Source organism: Moschus berezovskii, chromosome 24 (assembly GCF_049115385.1).
Source record: "Moschus berezovskii isolate FMDL1 chromosome 24, NW_MosBer_1.0, whole genome shotgun sequence".
In the NCBI taxonomy this organism is placed as follows: Eukaryota; Metazoa; Chordata; class Mammalia; order Artiodactyla; family Moschidae; genus Moschus; species Moschus berezovskii.
Genome location: NC_142483.1, coordinates 24,832,814 through 24,852,460, shown reverse-complemented (window position 1 = coordinate 24,852,460; position 19,647 = coordinate 24,832,814). Strand labels below are relative to the sequence as shown.

Genomic DNA, 19,647 nt, shown 5'->3' with positions numbered 1-19,647 from the left:
CTATTCTGAGTCTTCTTTGGATTTTTGTTTTGGACTCCTAGGACCTATATGAGATAAAGAGATGCTGAATCCTGAGTCTTTGGAATTACTTTTGACTTTGGCGGTGGTACATTTGGATCCCATAACATCTTTACAGCTTATAGCTCAAATGTTAACTGTCAGTGTGTTTTTATTGCACAGAACTCTTGTCTCCTAGTGGATATAAATCCTAGGTTCTAGGTAGGCAATGGGGATTTTGCTGATAAACTTTCTTGTCCTTGTGGTCAAATTCAAGAGCGTTTAGACATAGAAGTAGAGTTGGCCAGCATGACTATCACATATCGGTAATTTACTAGTTGATCTTATTTTCTGAGCAATCCCAGTGCAGTGCCAGTTCAGTTCAGTTCAGTCACTCAGTCATGTCCAACTCTTTGCGACCCCATGGACTGCAGCACACCAGGCTTCCCTGTTCATCACCAACTCCTGGAGCTTGCTTAAACTCATGTCCATCAAGTCGGTGGCACAGTGCCAGGAGTATATTAAATCTGTGCTAAATGTTAACCAGTTTACATGTGTCCAGAAAATTTTAGTGCGGTAGAGTTTTATTAGAGTCCTGAATATTCATTGGAAGGACTGATGCTGAAGCTAAAACTCCCATACTTTAGCCACCAGATGCGAAGAACTGATTCATTAGAAAATAGCCTGATGCTGGGAAAGATTGAAGGAGGAGAAGGGGATGACAGAGCATGAGATGGTTGGATGGCATCACTAACGCGATGGACATGAGTTTGAGTAGGCTCCGGGAGTTGGTGATGGACAGGAAAGCCTAGTGTGCTGCAGTTCATGGTGTCTCTAAGAGTCAGACACAGCTGAGGAACTGAACTGAACTGAGAGTTTTATTCCCTTCTGGAAACTCTAGAAGTATCCTTTATTCCAATTTCCCTGTGCCTATATTTTGTTTCTGGCCATGTAAGTCAAAAGTTTTATGTGCATTTTTTTAAAGTTCATTTTAATTACAGTCTCTTATATATCTAAGTTAGTATTTTGTATGTGTGTGTATTTGGCCACTCTGTGTGGCTTTTTAGGATCTTGGTTCCTTAACCAGTGATTGAATCGAGGGAGGCCCTTGGCAGCGATAGCTTGGTGTCCTAAGCATTGGACCACCAGGGAATTTCCTATGTGCATTTTTAACAGGAATAGCAGTCCGTTTTTGGACTGATCTCAGCTCTTTCTCCACTTGCTTCAATGGTGGCCCACTGTAGTGATAATCTCCATCTTTTATTAAGTGCTTTCTCTTTGCCAAGTACTGTCTGAATCTCATTTAATCCTTACAAGTCTTGTATTAGAACTACTGTTACATCAGTGCTCTGTTTTCATAAATGAGAAAAGTGAGGTTCAGAGATTAAGCCAGGCACTTAGGTTCACCAGCTAATAAAGAGTAGAACCAGGAATCACATCCAAACCTGTCTGTCTTAACCACCAAGATTTACTCCACTCTTCTTTCAGTTTCTCTCTTTAATGAGAAATCGAAAACTAAGCATTTAGAACAGTGCCTACCATATAGTCTTTCAATAGTTATGTACAGTTTAAACTTTTGAAATTGATTTTATGATAATACAATTTCTATACTATAAAATGTCTCCATTTAAATATACTATTCTGTAAGTTTTGATAAATGTATAAACCCATGTTATCACTAACACAATTGAGATATACTATTGGAATCAAACCCCTCCCCAGAAAGTTTCCTTTCGAGTCCCCCTTTTAAAAATGTTTTTGTCTTGATATCAATGTTGACTCTCAGAAAGTCATAAAAATTAGTTCAGACTTCTTGTGTATCCTTCACCCTGCCTCTTCCAGTGGTAACATTCTTTTATAGCTGTATAGTACAGTTGCAAAGCCAAGAAATTCTAGGTATACTCTACATTTTATTCCCTGTGTGCTAATCTCTGCCTGTTCTCACTCCAGGTAACTGCTGAACTCTTTTCTGTCATTGTAGATAGGCCTGCTCTGAAGCTTTATATATAAATGGAATCAGATAATGTGTTGTCTTTTGTGTCTGGCTTCTTTTGCTCAGCATAATGTATTTGAAATTCATCAATATTAATGATTTGTATCTTTTAATTGTTGTGTAGCATCCTGTTGTTTGAATATAATATCCATTCAATGTTGATAATCATTTGGATTGTTTCCAATTTGGGGCTATTATATAATGAATAAAGTTGCTGTGATGATTCATCTATAAGTTGTGTGTTTATACGTGTGTACTTGTTTTCACTTCTCTTGCATAAATAACAGTGGGATTGGGTCATTTGGTTAGTGAAGATTAGTTTATAAGATACTGTCAAATTGTTTTCCCATTTTAGACACCCACTAGCAGTATATAGGAGTTCCTGTTGCTTCACAGTCTTGCTAAAACCTAATATTGATTTTGCCATTCTGGCAGATATGTAGTAGGATCTCACTATGACTTTAATTTGCCTTTCTCTAATAATTAGTGATATTGAATATCTTTTCATGTGCCTAATGCACAATTACTTTATAAACTATATATTCAGACCATTTTGGGGGGGCAGGAAATGTGTGTGTGTGTGTGTGTGAGAGAGAGAGAGAGAGAGTGTCTTCTTCCTTAATAAATATTTGATGAATAATTGAATGACCTGAGATAGAGCTATGTATTTTTCTTTTGGCCACTTGAAATCTTAGGTGTACTACAACTCAAATAAAGTAGTTCAAATTGAGATTCATTAGTCTATTGTAAAATGATCAGCTATAGTAGGAAATCTGGTTTAGAATATGATAGTAAAATAAAGATCAGTAATTCCTCTCCTAGGCATCATAGCATCTTCTTAAACATCAAAACTTTCATCCTCACAACTTGCTCTTTTTGACCATGGGAAAATAATCTTCTGAAGACGTGAATTTTGTGGTTCACATGGATACTGCATTGTTTCTCTAATGCTAAATATGCTCTTACCTAGTTTTTATCTTGTCTAAAAACGGAAGGACAATCTTAGCTTTGTTATTTTTAGCTGTCACAGAAGCAGTTTTCTCCATTAAGAATAAGTGTTAGCTATGTTGATCTATAAGCCATCTGCTGATCATGTAGACAATAATATGTGTTTATAATTTTTTTTAAAACGTTTGGTTACCTACTTCTTTCTATGATACATTTTGTAATAATATATTTTTTAAGCTTTTGTTTCGGTCTGTTAACTGTAGAGAATTAAAAAGAAATAAACACATAGATCAGCCCAGATAACTATTGTTTAAGCAACACCAATTTTTAAAAAAATGTGTTTAGTGCTTATAAATCAGCACAGAATAGTAAGATCTATATATCTCTTTCTGTCTGTATAATGAAGAGTGACGTCTCCTCTTTTATTTCCCAAACTCAAGTCCTTCTTCCTAAAGGAGATTGTTAAAACTCTTTGGTGGTTCCTTCCATTAATTCATGGTCTCTCCTTTTCTTTATTCTTCTCACATAAAAGGTCAGATAGTAGTTACCAATGTTTTCCTGCAGTTCCAACACACGAAGATCTAGCTTTTGTAGAGTAGTTATTATGCAGATGATAGTTTTACTTAGTTGATTCCTGATGGTTGCTTCCAGGGTTTTTTTGTGTTTATTTTTATTTATTCACTGTTACAAAAATGTTTCAATGAACAATACTGGAGATTTGGGCAGACTTTTGCAAATATAGCCATAGAGTAAATTTATTCCAGTTGAATCCCTAGTCAAAGAGCATTTTATAATTTGTCAGCTATTGCTAGATTGTCCTCTGTAAGATTTCAGCCATCCACTTTCCATCTAATAATGTTTGCAAGTGTCTACAATACATATTTTAAATGTAATAGCCTCTTTTGAATTCTTTGTTATTTGAGCCTCCCTAGTATTTATATGAACTGGTATCCCCAAATTAATGCTGTTTCAGTGCTGTTTTATCTTTATTACATTCCTGCTTGCTTTTTCCCCTGCATAAGAAAACCAAAACTTAAGTCTTCCTGATGACAGAGGGTAGCAGACTAGAATGGCTTCATGTGGCTTTCCCATACATGGCTCTCAGGCTGCTCAGTCTCTAGGAAACCTGATGTTTGATGCCTTCTGTTTTATATATTTCCTGTAGGAGGAAAGCTGAACAAAGACCTGCGACATTTTCTCAATCAGAGGTTCCAGAAAGGGTCGCCTGATCATGAGCTCCAGCAGACCATAAGAGATAACCTTTACCGCCATGCTGTGCCTTGTAAGTAGCCAGTTTGGGAAATCTTACTGCTGGTGGGTGTGTGAAAAGTTGAGGGATGACAAACAATAGCTGGTTCTGGAATACTTGGCAGTTTGCTCGTTTAGTGACTCCCTAAGTGCAGGGAGTCCAAATTGACAATGGGGGACTGGCAATCCAGTGGTTAAGACTCCACACTTCCAATGTAGGGGGCATGAGTTCTATCCCTAGTTATGACACTAAGACCCCACATACTGCAAGGGGAGGCCAAAAAATGCTGAAACAATTTAAAAACAAGCAAAAAAAATTGACAGTGAGGCAGAGTACTAAACCAGGTGAATTACTTGGTTTTTCAAGTTGTGGCTTGAGAATGCCAGGCAAATTATTTATCCTTTGTAAGGTCATGTTTTCATAGCAGTGAAAAGGACATCTCACTCCTACTAATTTCGCAGAACTGTTAGAAAGTCAAAGAAATGACATTTGTCAATGTGTTTGTATCGTATGGACATGGTGTAAACCTCATAAATGTTAACCAATTTTGTTATGAATGGAGAGGACCAGGCCAGAGGCCTTCAAACTGACCTCTGAAGATTTCAGTAGGTCTCTGGTGGCCCTCAACAAAGGGAATGCCTCAGTGAACTCTCTCTTCCTCCCCACCTTAATGAGATTCATAAATCATGATTTCATGTATGATTTCCTTTGAAGAAAGCCTCTGTGATTCCACAGATTAAAAATTCCAAAGTTCCAAACCTATTAGATAAGACCAAATCTGAGAAAGCAAGATAATAGAACATAGGGACTATGACATTGGGAATTTTGTGGTTAAGGGAAAGAAGGAAGGGAGGAGGGAATCAGCCTACCAGATCGTGAGGTATTACCGTGCTCTACCAGACTACATTCTCATCCAGCTCATTATGAGATGATAATCCTGGGAAGACGTGTGATTATTTACCTTCATTCAAAATAGGAAGAAAAAAGAAAAAAAGAAGAAAATAAGAAGAAAGAATGATTTTTATTTTATTACTTGGGAGTTTTCTTTTTTCCTCTCTATTATCCAGTCCTTCAAAATTTTATAATTAAAAAATTTTTTTTAATCACCTAAAAATAGGAGGACAAATTTGAAGTTCAAGGTATGCTGCTTATTGCTCTAATTTTTTTTGCTATGGTTGGTTTTCTTTAAAAGAAGTAATATTTTCCAGTGATGTGCCAGAGCGCTAGTGTTTCCTCATACTAATGCAAAATGATGAACAGAACTGATTTCAGGCATGCCATGGTTCTGCAAGGACTTAGACTGCAAGCATAGCTGGGGACCTTTAGCGATCAGATTTTAGAACAGACCCTGCCTTCCATTTCACCTATTCATAAAGCCACGACTCCAAGAGTAAGAGACTGAGTTGACTGCAAGTGACTTGGGTCAGTGCCCCAAAGTTGCCTCTTTCTGCTGAGTGGAAGAGCCACATTTATTTATTTATTTTCAGAGCTGCATTTGACAGAGAAAATATGATCGTGCGTTAATGTGAATCACTGGCCCCCTGTTCTTTTAATTTTGCATTATTAGTATTGAAAGCCATAATCCTAATAATATCCTTAGTTGTTCCTTACACTTGGATTAGTAATAATTGTAATGATAATACCTACGGTTACTCACATGAATGGGCAGGGGTTGCCTTTCTATTTTTATAGAAATAAAGAAAGAAGACACGAAGGTAAGCCAATTAAAGCAAGGCCAAAGTTGACTAGGGTTTCATGTCATTGTCCTATCTCTGATATACTGTCCCATTTTACACTTAGAATAGCAGCCCTTTGAGGCTGAGGTTTCCAATACCCATTTTCCAGATGAGGAAACGTACTCACAGAGCGATCAAGTAACTGTGACATGGCAGATCCAGGGCTTTGGGACTTGTAAGCCATCCAGGGCTATTTCTGTAGCTCGACCGTTGCTGCCTCCGAAATTCTAGTAAGCAGGTTGGATGCAATTTTGCAGAATCATGATTGTTCTCTGTGTAATTTTTCCCCTACTCAGATTCCAATTTAAGAAATGGGGAATGAAGCAAATGAGCACACCATTTCTTGACGCATCTGTGGTGTTACTATGGTTACATTTTGGCAAGCTTTTCCATTTATTTTTTCCACTGATTTATTGGACCTGACTGTGAGCTAAATGGCTTGATTTTAAGCTTATCATTCTGTAGGAATTGGGGCAAAAATGACCTCAGCCTTTTAAAAAAAACTGGAAAATAATATTTTGTCTTTGCTTATATAGAGCCATTGGTATTGATGTTTCATGTCTATGAAACCAATAAATCAGAAATTGAGAATGTGGAGACAGTTGCTTTTTTTTTTTTTTACTAAAGAGAAAACAGGTAACATTTCATTTTATATTTCCTGCATAAAACAGTAAGGAAACTCGAAAGAGGTCTGTTTCTGAATCTGGCGCAGTGTGTGTGCCTTTGAACAGGGGTCACATGGGATCTGGTTATGGGCTTAGATGACTGGGGCCACATTTGTGTTTATTTTGGTTCTTTGGCCCATGTGACTGATAGAGCAGAACTCAGTACCAAGCTGTTGTGCTCATAGATGAGGAAGCCCTTGATTGAGTCACGGATCTTCCCAGTGATATTGTAACTGTGCCACAGGGAAATGAACTCCAGCAATCTGTATTTTCCAGAACTTCCTGCTGCTGATATTTCAGTAACTTTGGTCTTTTGAGAAGGGATGATCTCATGAACAGGTGCTTGCTAGCTGGGTAGACTTCCTTTTCTGTACATTTTAGGAAGCTCACATGTCACTAGAAATGAACAGATAAGGCTGTTCTCAAGTTTGTTTTAGTGTCATCATAGTATAGTAGAACCTTCTGGGCACCATGATGGATTTTGCCGTTCAGAATTCCATTTTATCCTCATTTTTTGGCAAATACAATGTAAGTTTTGCATCTGTAATTTCAGGTAAAAAAATGAAGTAACAAATGTAGTTTCCTCAAAATCATACCAGTTCTAATGCCACATTACTCACTTCTCATCCAGTGCTATTTTTAAAAGTGGCTTTATTGAAATAGAATTCATATATCATACAATTCACCCACTTAAATTGTTCATTTAGTGTTATTTTTGCTATAGTCATTATTATTTTCTGCTCCTCTTTTGTTTTGATTTATTTTTTCCATCATGTGAAAAGGGTCATCATAGATAAAATTTAATTATATTATCATTGAAAATTACTCAGTTCAGTTCAGTTGCTCAGTTGTGTTTGACTCTTTGCGACCCCATAGACTGCAGCACGCCAGGCTTTCCTGTCCATCACCAACTCCTGGAGCTTTCTTAAACTCATGTCCATCGAGTTGATGATGCCATCCAACCGTCTCATCCTCTGTCATCCCCTTCTCCTACTGCCTTCAATCTTTCCCAGCATCACGGTCTTTTCTAATGAGTCAGCTCTTGACATCAGGTGGCTAAAGTATTGGATCTTCAGCTTCAGCATCAGTCCTTCCAATGAGTATTCGGGATTGATTTCCTTTAGGATTGACTGGTTTGATCTCCTTGCAGTCCAACAAACTCTCAAGAGTCTTTAACAACACAGTTCAAAAGCATCAATTCTTCAGCGGTCAGCTTTCTTTATGGTCCAACTCTGACATGGATACATGACTACTGGAAAAACCATAGTTTTGACTAGACGGACCTTCGTTGGCAAAGTAATGTCTCTGCTTTTTAATGTGCTGTCTAGCTTTGTCATAGCTTTTCTTCCAAGGAGTAAGTGTCTTTTATTTCATGGCTGCAGTCACCATCAGCAATGATTTTGTTGCAGGAAGGGGGGACACTTCCAGTGCCCCAAAGTCTAACACTCGGAAATGAATTTTCCAAGGAGACACATGTGCTGACAAAGCAAGAGAGTTTCTTGGGAAGAGGCGCCTGGGCAGAGTGCAGTAGGGTAAGGAACCCAGGAGAATTGCTCTGCCTTGTGGCTTGCAGTCTCTGGTTTTATGGTGAAGGGATTATTTTCCAGGTTGTCTTTGGCCCATCATTTTGGCTCACAGTCCTTCCTGGTGGTGCATACAATGATCAGCCAAGATGGATGCCAGCGAGAAGGATTCTGGGAGTTGGTTGGACATGTGGTGTCACCTTTTGAACTTTCCCGAATTCTTCCGGTTGGTGCTGGCTTATTAGTTCTGTTTTCCTTACGAGGACCTTCTATTGTAAAACAGATGGTTACTATTTTGCCTGGCCAGGTCATACCTGAATGGTCTAGTGGTTTTCCCTATTTCCTTCATTTTAAGTCTGAATTTTGCAATAAGGAGTTCATGATCTGAGCCACAGTCAGCTCCCAGTCTTGTTTTTGCTGACTGTATAGAGCTTCTGTATCTTTGGCTGCAAAGAATATAATCAATCTGATTTTGGTATTGACCCTCTGGTGATGTCCATGTGTAGAGTCTTCTCTTGTATTGTTGGAAGAGAGTGTTTGCTATGACCAGTGCATTCTCTTGGCAAAATTCTGTTAGCCTTTGCCCTGCTTCATTTTGTCCTCCAAGGCCAAACTTGCCTGTTACACCAGGCAAATATTTCTTGACTTCCTACTTTTGCATTCCAGTCCCCTATGAGGAAAGGACATCTTTTTTGTGTGTTAGTTCTAGAAGGTCTTATAGGTCATTATAGAACTGTTCAACTTCAGCTTTGTCAGCGTTTGTGGTTGGGGCGTACACTTGAATTACTGTGATACTGAATGGCTTGCCTTGGAAATGAACAGAGATCATTCTGTCATTTTTCAGATTGCTCCCAAGCACTGCATTTCAGGCTCTTGTTGAGTATAAGGGCTACTTCATTTGTTCTAAGGGATTCTTGCCTGCAGTAATAGATATAATGGTCATCTGAATTAAATTCACCCATTCTGGTCCATTTTAGTTCGCTGATTCCTAAAATGTCGATGTTCACTCTTGCAGTGTCCTGTTTGACCACTTTCAATTTACCTTGATTCATGGACCTAACATTCTAGGTTTCTATGCAATGTTGTTCTTTACAGTATTGGACCTTATTTCCATCACCAGTCACATCCACAACTGGGCATTGTTTTCGCTATGGTTCTGCTTCTTCATTCTTTCTGAAGTTATTTCTCCACTCTTCTCCAGTAGCATATTGGGCACCTACCACCTGGGGAGTTCATCTTTCAGTGTCATATCTTTTTGCCTTTCATACTGAAAATTACTACCCCCCCCCATTACTGTGGAAAAAGAGAGAACTAGATGCAGAATAAGTCAGAAGCCTTGGTGTAAAATCTGAGGGCTGTTCTATAACTGGTCAGCTTGGTCAGATAGCCTCTCTGAGTCTCTCTCTCTTTTTAAATCTCTAGTAAAATGGTGCTAGAAATATCTACCTCCAGCATTGTCTCACCAAATACTGACAGCAGCCCCAAGAGGTGGATCCATTGGAGGAGACAGAGGCTCAGAGAGGTACATAGGTTGCTTCGAATCACACAGTTAGCAAAGAACATGGTCAGGGTTTAACCAATTCTCTAACTCCTGTACTGGATATAATTGACAGTAATGTGATTAGAGAAACCTGTTTGCAGTTCAAGAAGCAACCGTTAGAACCAAACATGGAACAATGAACTGGTTCAAAATTGGGAAAGGAGTATGTCAAGGCTGTGTATTGTAACCCTGGTTATTTAACTTATATGCAGGGTACATCGTATGAAATGCTAGGCTGAATGAAGCACAAACTGGAATCCAGATTGCAGGGAGAAATATAAATAACCCCCGATTTGCAGATGACACCACCCTTATGGCTGGAAAGTGGAGAGGAACTAACTAAAGAGCCTTTGATGAGGGTGAAAGAGGAGAGTGAAAAAGCTGGCTTAAAACTCAACAATCAAAAAACTAAGATCGCGGCATCCGGTTCTACCACTTCATCACTTCATGGCAAATAGATGGGGAAACAATGACAGACCTACTTTCTTGGGCTCCAAAAGCATTGCAGATAGTGACTGCAGCCGTGAAATTGAAAGACACTTGCTCCTTGGAAGAAAAGCTGTGACAAACTGGAACAGCATGTTAAAAAGCAGAGGCATTACTTTACAAATGTTTGTCTAGTCAACACTGTGGTTTTTTTTAATATTCATGTGTGGATGTGAGAGTTGAACCATAAATATGAGTGCTGAAGAATTGATGCTTTTGAACTGTGGTGTTGGAGACAACTCTTGAGAGTCTGTTGGACTGCAAGGAGATCAAACCAGTCAATCCTAAAGGAAATCAATCCGGAATATTCATTGTAAGGACCGATCTGAAGCTGAAACTCCAATACTTTGGCCACCTGATGCGAAAAGCTGACTCATTAGAAAATACCCTGATGCTGGGAAAGATTGAGACTGGAGGAGAAGAGAATGACAGAGGACCTGATGGTTGGATGGAATCTCTGATTCAATGGACATTAGTTTGAGCAAGCTCCTGGAGATGGCAATGATTGGGAAAGCCTGGCATGCTGCAGTCTATGGGGTCGCAAAGAGTCGGACACGACTGAGAGACTAAACAACAACGTGATTAGAGCAGTATACCATGGCCCATTGAGATTGAAAGAAGAAAGAGGAAAAAAAACCTCACGGTTGAATTATAAATGTTTAAAATCATAGAGTTTTATGTCTTGGGGGTGGGAAGCTAGATAAGGCATCGTATCTAAGAAATAAGCATCTTCTTTCTGATTTTCATGTATTTCACTGATGTGTAGAATTGAATTTTAATAACTGTTTAATGATTATTCAGCTTTTAAAAAATCACTGTAGGAGTCTCTTGAGGTATATCAGTAATCTACTCATGGAAAACCATCTTAAGATAAATGGATCTTTTAAAAAAGAATTTTTAAGATTTTCAGCTGTCCTGGGTCTTCCTTGCTGCATGAGCTTTTCTCTAGTTGCAGTGAATGGGGGCTCTTCAGTAGTTGGAATGAGCAGGCTTTAGTCGCCATGTCTCAGTAATTGTGGTTCCCGGGCTCGAGGGCACAGGCTCAGTGGTTGTGGTGCATGGGCATAGTTGCTCCTTGGAATGTGGGATCTTCCTGAACCAGGAATCCAACCCGCAGGCGGATTCTTTACTACTAAGCTACCAGGGGAGCCCCAATAAGTGGATTTCAAATGCGTGTAAACATCATCAATGTTGCTGACTTCTCTCATTCCTCAGAATCATCTGGATAATATTTCTGTCTCCTGCCCCTCAAATCCTGCTTACATTCCCAATCCCCTTCCCCTGAATTCTTAAGTCATACAAACTTCGTCCATTTCTCAAATACGCCTGATATCTTCTTAAAACTGGGTATAAATTATTGCCTCTTTTCTCTCCATCTTTCCGTCTAACCAGTTCATAACACTTCTTGTAAGCTTTAGTCTAGATGCCACTTCATCCAGGAAGGCCTCCATAGATTGGGCCCATTGCCTTCCTCACTGCTCCCACAGCCCTGCCACCCCCTTTGACCACATACTCTGCCTGCTGTACATCTATCTGTTCTTTTAGAATCTTACCCTTCTGAGGCCAGCGACTGGATCTACCTCAGTGATCAGCCCACACCTGGCTGAGTACCTGGACCATAGGATCAGCATCTATTGATTGAAAGAACTGATGAAGAAATGGATAGAGACCCTCTTTGTTTTTCTTGTTTTGTTATTTTTTTTTCTTCATTACTTTACATTTGGGGGAATCAGCAGAGCTCCTCTTGCCATAAAGCTGTCAGAATAAAGGGCAGCTCAGCAGCTTGAGCTCCGAGTTGGCTGATGAAGACTCCACTGATTATGTGACTGAGAATCTAAACCCAGAGGAAGAAAGTCAAGGCTCCCAGTGAGCTTGGAGCTGGAGTGCTCATTCACAGCTTGTCCTAATAACAGCCTAGATATCACTGCACCTCCTGCACTGATAGCCATTCTGCTTTATGACTTCTTGTCTTAGCTGATGCGACAACATCTGAGATTCTTACTTTGGAACGGCTGCTTTGCCCGTGAAGATAAATGCATTACCTGACAGGGCCTGTCATTTACTCTACTGCTGCTGTCAAAACGAGATACAACTCATCTAGGAGTCTCGGGGCTCTGGAATGCCGAAGTCCACCCCTCCTGTTCCTTCTCCCTTCTCTGGGCTCAATAGTGATTGAACACTTCTTTCTTTTCAAGCAGAGGTCATTTGAAAGAGGAAAGGATAAGTCAGTTTTTTTCTGTAGCTTAACATGTTGATCAAGGCTCTCCCTGATACTGAGATCATTGCAACCTGTGTAAGAGGCATTGATCATTGACTTAAAGGAGTTTACAAAGGAATTAAATGTGTTTGATCTCTAAGATTATTTAAATCTAATGTGGTAAACATAGGTGATCCTGCTTTTTATTTGTAGAGGTGGTGGATTTTAATGGGCCTGTTAGCATCTGCTAACCAACAGTTGATGTGTTTTATTTTGAATGTGACTGTGATGTCAGGACCGTAAGTTACCTTTGGTGTTACTCAGATGTGTTAGTTTCTCTTAAGCGTAGCTGTTTCCAGTACTTCTTGCCTGGAACTAACTCATTTTTCAGTTAGAGCTGATGATATGACCTAGACCAGTTGATCAGCAAGAGGCCAGAATAAAGAACTGGGTGTTGGAACTTTGCTTCTTTCTTAGACTGTACATCTCTGTGTTTAGGTTGTGTTTGACACAAGTAGAAGGCTTCAGATTTTCATTCATGATGCAGACAGTTCTGTAAGCAACCCCAGGACTAATTAGATGAAAGTCACTAGAAATGTTCTCACTGTGACTGTTTCCCTTTTCCTCTTACCAGTTAGTGATGGCTGATACTGAAAGATCACCTTTGTCTTTACCAAGCTCAGCCTTGTTGCAAAACTCTGACTAGTAACAGTTATAACAGCTTTCCAAGTGCTCTCTTTTGTGCTCCTACTATGTCCCACATACCTTGCCATAATGCTGATACATAGGCCATCTCTCACTCTGGCCTCAAGGAAGACCCACAGTCTATTGAGAACCTGAGCTCAAGCTCACTGCACTCGTAGATCCTCCCCCTTTTCTATTCAGTTGCAAATATTCGTTGCTCATAATCAGATCAGTGTATGTCCTCATCCCTTCTCCATCACTTCCCAGCTTTTTCTCTCCTCTTCCATTCTACCCATCAGTACTGTATTTTCCCATGTGCTTCTAGCTGGCCTGAGGTCTGGAGACTCCCATTACCCACTGGCCCATCCCTTACTGCCTACACCTGTCCTTTCTTTCTTTCTTCATCAGATCTTACTTGTTCTACATTGGATTCCCATGGGGCTGTCCTATTCAGTTCAGTTTTGCATCCGTATTTTCAGGTAAAAAAATGAAGTAACAAATGTTCAGTTCAGTTCAGTCCAGTCGCTCAGTCGTGTCCGACTCTCCGCGACCCCATGAATCACAGCACGCCAGGCCTCCCTGTCCATCACCAACTCCCGGAGTTCACTCAAACCCATGTCCACAGAGTCGGTGATGCCATCCAGCCATCTCATTCTCCGTCGTCCCCTTCTCCTCCCGCCCCCAACCTTTCCCAGCATCAGAGTCTTTTCCAGTGAGTCAACTCGTCGCATGAGGTGGCCAAAGTATTGGAGTTTCAGCTTTAGCATCAGTCCTTCCAATGAACACCCAGGATTGATCTCCCTCAAGCCAATAATTAGAATAAAGAAGTGAATGATATGATGGTACAGAGTTCTCTCTTACATAATACTTATATCTTAACACATATAAGTTTAAATGTGATGCTTCTAGAAACATCCTATAAAATGGGGTATTCTGACAACAAGGGATGTTCATAGGTAGGGATGAATTCTTATGGTTTTGGTTTGTTTTTGTACTTTTTCTAATGTTTAACACAGCATGGTATACATAGAAGATATTTTAAACATAGGCTTGTCTATGTCGAGGGGACTTCCCCCTCTGCTGGCTGTTTGACTTCTCAGGCATATGTATTTTCCCATTTCACCAAGTATAAGCTGAGAAGGTCAAGCCAAAGTAGGCAAGGCTTTTTATTTAAGCCAAATAAAAGTTGGCTTAAAGCTCAACATTCAGAAAACTAAGATCACGGCACCCAGTCCCATCACTTCATGGGCAATAGATGGGGAAACAGTGTCAGACTTTATTTTTCTGGGCTCCAAAATCAATGCAGATGGTGCCTGCAGCCATGAAATTAAAAGACGCTTACTCCTTGGAAGGAATGTTATGACCAACCTAGATAGCGTATTACAAAGCAGACACATTGCTTTGCCAAGAAAGGTCCATCTAATCAAGGCTATGGTTTTTCCAATGGTCATGTATGGATGTAAGAGTTGGACTATAAAGAAAGCTGAGCCCCGAAGAAGTGATGCTTTTTAACTGTGGTATTGGAGAAGACTCTTGAGAGTCCCTTGGACTGCAAGGAGATCAGTCCTGGGTGTTCATTGGAAGGACTCATGCTGAGACTGAAACTCCAATACTTTGGCCACCTGATGCGAAGAGCTGACTCATTTTTAGAGACCCTGATGCTGGGAAAGATTGAGGGCAGAAGGAGAAGGGGACGATAGAGGATGAGATGGTTGGGTGGCATCACCGACTCGATGGACATGAGTTTGAGTGAACTCCGGGAGTTGGTGATGGACAGGGAGGCCTGGCGTGCTGCGGTTCATGGGGTTGCAAAGAGTCGGACACGACTGAGTGACTGAACTGAACTGAACTGAAAAAAATGGGATTAGGGAAAAAACAAAACAAAAAACTTGTTCCTTAGGTGTGATCTAGATTTAGAGTTAATCACATCTGTGAGTTCATGAGAACTTGGACATTCCTGTTCTGGATGTTCTGTCTTCTTCTCAGGGCTAGACTTTCACATGTGCTGGACTTTCTGCTCTGCCAGACCAGAAAGGCTCGCAGGTCTACCCTAACCAGTGCTATTGACTTGGGTTTTTTGACACTCCGTTTCCTCATTTCCTGTGTTGATGTTTCTGAGATACCTAAGCCCCCTTCAGTGATCATGGCAGTTCATAGATCCTCTATTTAAGGGTCCTCTATGTATAAGTTTTTTGTTTCGTTTTGGGTGTACCATGTGGCTTGCAAGATCTCAATTTCCCCACCAGGGATGGAACCTGGGCCACAATAGTGAAAGACCAGAATCCTAACCCCTGGGCCACCAGGGAAGTACCAAAGGTCCTCTGTGTAAATCTTCCAGACCCCTTTCCCTTTCCTTTCTAACATGACTCCTCAAGTTCAGCTGTTTTCCCTTTTTTCTTTTCAAGTTGTCATTAGACTTTGGGCTTTATGTATATGGTTCTCTGTTTTATGATTTTTATTACTTTTTTGGCAGGGGCAGGAGGGGAAAAACAAGCTAAGTTTAAAAAAAAAAGATTCTCCAACATTTGATGAGTAACAACCCAATATTCAATGTTAGGTGAGAACGTAGTGGAGATGAATGGTTGGCTCATTTAGCCAATAATAGACATGCTTGAAATAGCACATTCTCTGCAAATCCCCAGCATCAGCTAATTTCCTAATGTTCTTTCTTCTTTGTATTTATTATTATATGTTGTTAACTGTAATTGCCATTGCATATTTGGTGAGTTGATGGAGTCATATTGGAAAAAAATAAACGAAAACCTATGAACTTAAAGGCTCATTACACTGGATTTGATTTATATGTGTCTGTTAATAGACTCATATAAACATGGTTTGGCTGGTGTTCTTTTTTCTAAGGTTCTCAAGAGTGTAGAACAAGGAAAAGCCATAGGAGTTTAGATTTAAGTTTAATTAGAGTTGATGGAATTTCTGATCTTCTTGTGAAAACATGTTAGACCAACCTTATTGCTTAATAATAACATCTGTCATTAATTGAGTATTTACCATTATGTACCAGATACCGTGCCCAGTGATTTACAAGTTTTGTCTTTCTTATCCTTTATCAGACTCTGAAAGGCATAATGTTACCATCACTGTGTTAGGAGCATGGAATGAGGAGCTTCTAAGTGACTTGTTGAAGATGAGCAGTTTAATAATGATGGAACCCAGATTCAAATCGAGTACAAACCTCCCTTGAGAGGCCATGCTCTTGTTTTATATTTCTGGGTTCAGTCACCTTAAAGACCAGTTTTTAAATGAATGTATTGAGTTTAAAAGAGTCTTAATAACATATAGATTAGTCCTTGACTGGATGTAGGATGCTAACATATCTGTTTGGCAGCCATGTTAATTTATTTAATTGCTTTATAATTTTAGCTGACATTTTTAATCAAGATTTGTTGAAATTATAAAGCAATTTCCATAGAAATTTATGTAGGGACAGGGAAGTTTCACAGTATCCTTACTACTTAGTTATTTTAAGAAGAAATTTGATGAAATTTTAGTAATTTTAGATTTAGGAAGAATCATTTAAGAGAATGAAATACAATATATGTTTAAAGAAATCTTATATCAAATGTGTTTTATAAAACTATGTACAAATAAATTTTCTAGCTTCTCTAATGGATAATGAGCACTTATGATGAGATCCAAGTAAGAACACTTCACCAGTTATGCTATGTTAAGGTTACCTAAAGTCCCTATGAAATGAGCTACCCACAGTTTAAACAATAAGAAAATGTCACTTTGGTTAGTTTCAATCATGATAAGAATAAAGTAGACTTATGACCTGCTTGACATATTGCCTATTGCATTTAAAATTTAACCAGTTACACATCTCTGTTTTGATATAGGGTCATGGTGAATGCAGCTTACTTTCACATGGCTACAAAACATTAGAAATGGTTAAAATTTTGTACTATTCTTATTCTTACAAATTTCTGTAAATATGGAATTATTTCCAAATAAAAGTTCAGTTTTAAAAACAGTTCAAACAGTTTGCTGCTGCTGCTAAGTCACTTCAGTCGTGTCTGACTCTGTGTGACCCCATAGACGGAAGCCCACCAGGCTCCCCCGTCCTTGGGATTCTCCAGGCAAGGACACTGGAGTGGGTTGCCATTTCCTTCTCCAATGTGTGAAAGTGAAAAGTGAAAGTGAAGTTGCTCAGTCCTGTCCGACCCTTAACGACCCCACGGGCTGCAGCCTACCAGGCTCCTCCATCCATGGGATTTTCTAGGCAAGAGTACTGGAGTGGCTTGCCATTGCCTTCTCCGTCAAACAGTTTAAAAACTGTTTTAAAGACAGTTCAGTTCAGTCGCTCAGTCGCGTCCGACTCTTTTTGACCCCATAGACTGCAGCACACCAGGCTTTCCTGTCCATCACCAATTCCCAGGGCCTACTGAAACTCATGTCCATCACATCGGTGATGCCATCCAACCATATCATCCTTTGTCATCCTCTTCTCCTCCCACCTTCAATCTTTCCCAGCTTCAGGGTCTTTTCCAAAAGTCAATTCTTCTCATCAGGTGGCCAAAGTATTGGAGCTTCAGTTTCAGCATCAGTCCTTTCAATGAATATTGAGGACTGATTTCCTTTAGGATGGACTGGTTGGATCTCCTTGCATTCTAAGGGACTCTTAAGAGTCTTCTCCAGAACTACAGTTCAAAAACATGTTCTTTGGTTCTCAGCTTCCTTTATGGTCCAACTCTCACATCCATACATGGCTACTGGAAAAACCATAGTCTTGACTAGACGGACCTTTGTTGGCAAAGTAATGTCTCTGGTTTTTAATATGCTGTCTACGTTTGTCATAGCTTTTCTTCCGAGGAGCAAGCATCTTTTAGTTTCATGGCTGCAGTCACCATCTGCAGTGATTTTGGAGCCCCCCAAAATAAAGTCTTTCACTGTTTCCATTGTTTCCCCACGTATTTACCTGTACCAAATTATTAAAAAAAAAAACACAAACAATGTAGTTTCTGGAAAGGGGGATTATATATTGGTGTTATATTTTTGTTATTCCAGATTATTAATATTAATGTTTTTAACCTAACATTGAGATTTTGTTAGTACTTTGATAGTTCTTATTTATTAAACTATAGCGGGACTAGCCTGAGACATTGTGCATGTAGTAAAACAAAAACCCAACACTTAAGAATACCAAATACATGCTAAGAGTTGTAGTTATAGTTTCTCATTTAACCTTTGCAGAAAAACTGTGGGTATAAAGTAATTGTTATTGTTCTCATTTACAGATGAGGAAATTGAGACTTGGTAAGGTTAATACTTTGTCTTAAAATTGTGGAATCAAACTGGAACTCAACATGGAACTCAACCTGGATGCTAATGCTGACACTAGTAGCCACCACATTTTCTTAGCTCAGACTGTGTGTATAGATACATACACACAGACTCAATATATTTAGGAAATAAGTTAGGGAAAATTCTTTTAAATGGATCCTCAGTTCAGTTCAGTCGCTCAGTCGTGTCCGACTCTTTGCAACCCCATGAATCACAGCACGCAAGGCCTCCCTGTCCATCAGCAACTACCGGAGTTCACTCAAACTTGTCTCCATCAAGTCGGTGATGCCATCCAGCCATCTCATTCTCTTGTCGTCCGCTTCTCCTCCTGTCCCCAATCCTTCCCAGCATCAGAGTCTTTTGCAGTGAGTCAACTCTTAGCATAAAAGTATCTGTTAATGGCATTCTACATGACTGTGAGTGTAATAATCATCATTAGAATTATTACCATATATTGAGTGCTTTCCAGGTGCTAGGTTTTATCTTATATTTGTGTAATAACTCATTTAATCCTCACAGTAGCCTTGTATGTATATGTTATTACTCTCCACATTCAGAGAAACTGAGGAGCAGAGTGATTGAATACCTTGCTGAAGATGTCATGGTGAAGGCAGAACTGTGTTGGCTTATTCTAAAAGTTTCCTTCTTAGCTAGTGGCACATATTGCCTGCTATTTATAACTCTGGAGAACATGAGAGGGGGGGAAAAAAAGGAAAATAATCAGTATTTCAACATACTCCTTCTTTTTTGGAGAACAGAGCAACTATTTTTTCATACTCTTTTTTTGGTGGGGGGATGGGGGTATTAGGTCTGTGACCAGGGATTGAATCTTGACCCACAGCAGTGAAAGTGTGGCATCCTAATTACTGAACTGACAGGAAATTCCCTGTCAGTTATCTTTTTAAGATAATATGTCTTAGTCTTAGATTCTATCAAAGCTACCACGTTATACAATTCCAGGGGGCACTATTCAGTTTATAATCTATGTGAATGGTGCCCTGGGCTGTGGGCAGCAACCTGACTGCCTGACTTTATGTATTGATTGAGTTCTAGTAATAGATAGTCAGCTAGCCTGAAAGAGAACCAGTTGCCATTCATTTGGGATGCATGTGTCTCAATCGTGGTAAAACGGTATTTTACTCCTGTGAGGGTAATACCCACCAGATACTTGAATACCAGAAGCCTAATCCAGTCCAATTACAAGATCTCTCCATCCTTAATTCTGCTAATTAAAGGTTTGAGACAGTACTGGAATGGAATCTTTTAGGGTAGAAGCTGATATTTCTTTAATTTATCCTGCCTTCAATCATTTGCTCCATCTTTTCACACGG

At 39.5% G+C, this 19,647-nt stretch overlaps 1 protein-coding gene across 14 annotated transcripts in view; it reads left to right on the top strand.

The window, feature by feature from the left end:
• MAGI1 (membrane associated guanylate kinase, WW and PDZ domain containing 1) overlaps nt 1-19,647 on the top strand; it is a 663,463-nt gene that overhangs the window by 390,266 nt on the left and 253,550 nt on the right. For all 14 annotated transcript variants that reach the window (XM_055414277.2, XM_055414266.2, XM_055414267.2 and 11 more), the window contains exon 2: nt 4,104-4,220. In XM_055414277.2, the coding sequence (XP_055270252.2) occupies nt 4,104-4,220 (117 nt within the window). The remainder of the gene's footprint in view (nt 1-4,103; nt 4,221-19,647) is intronic.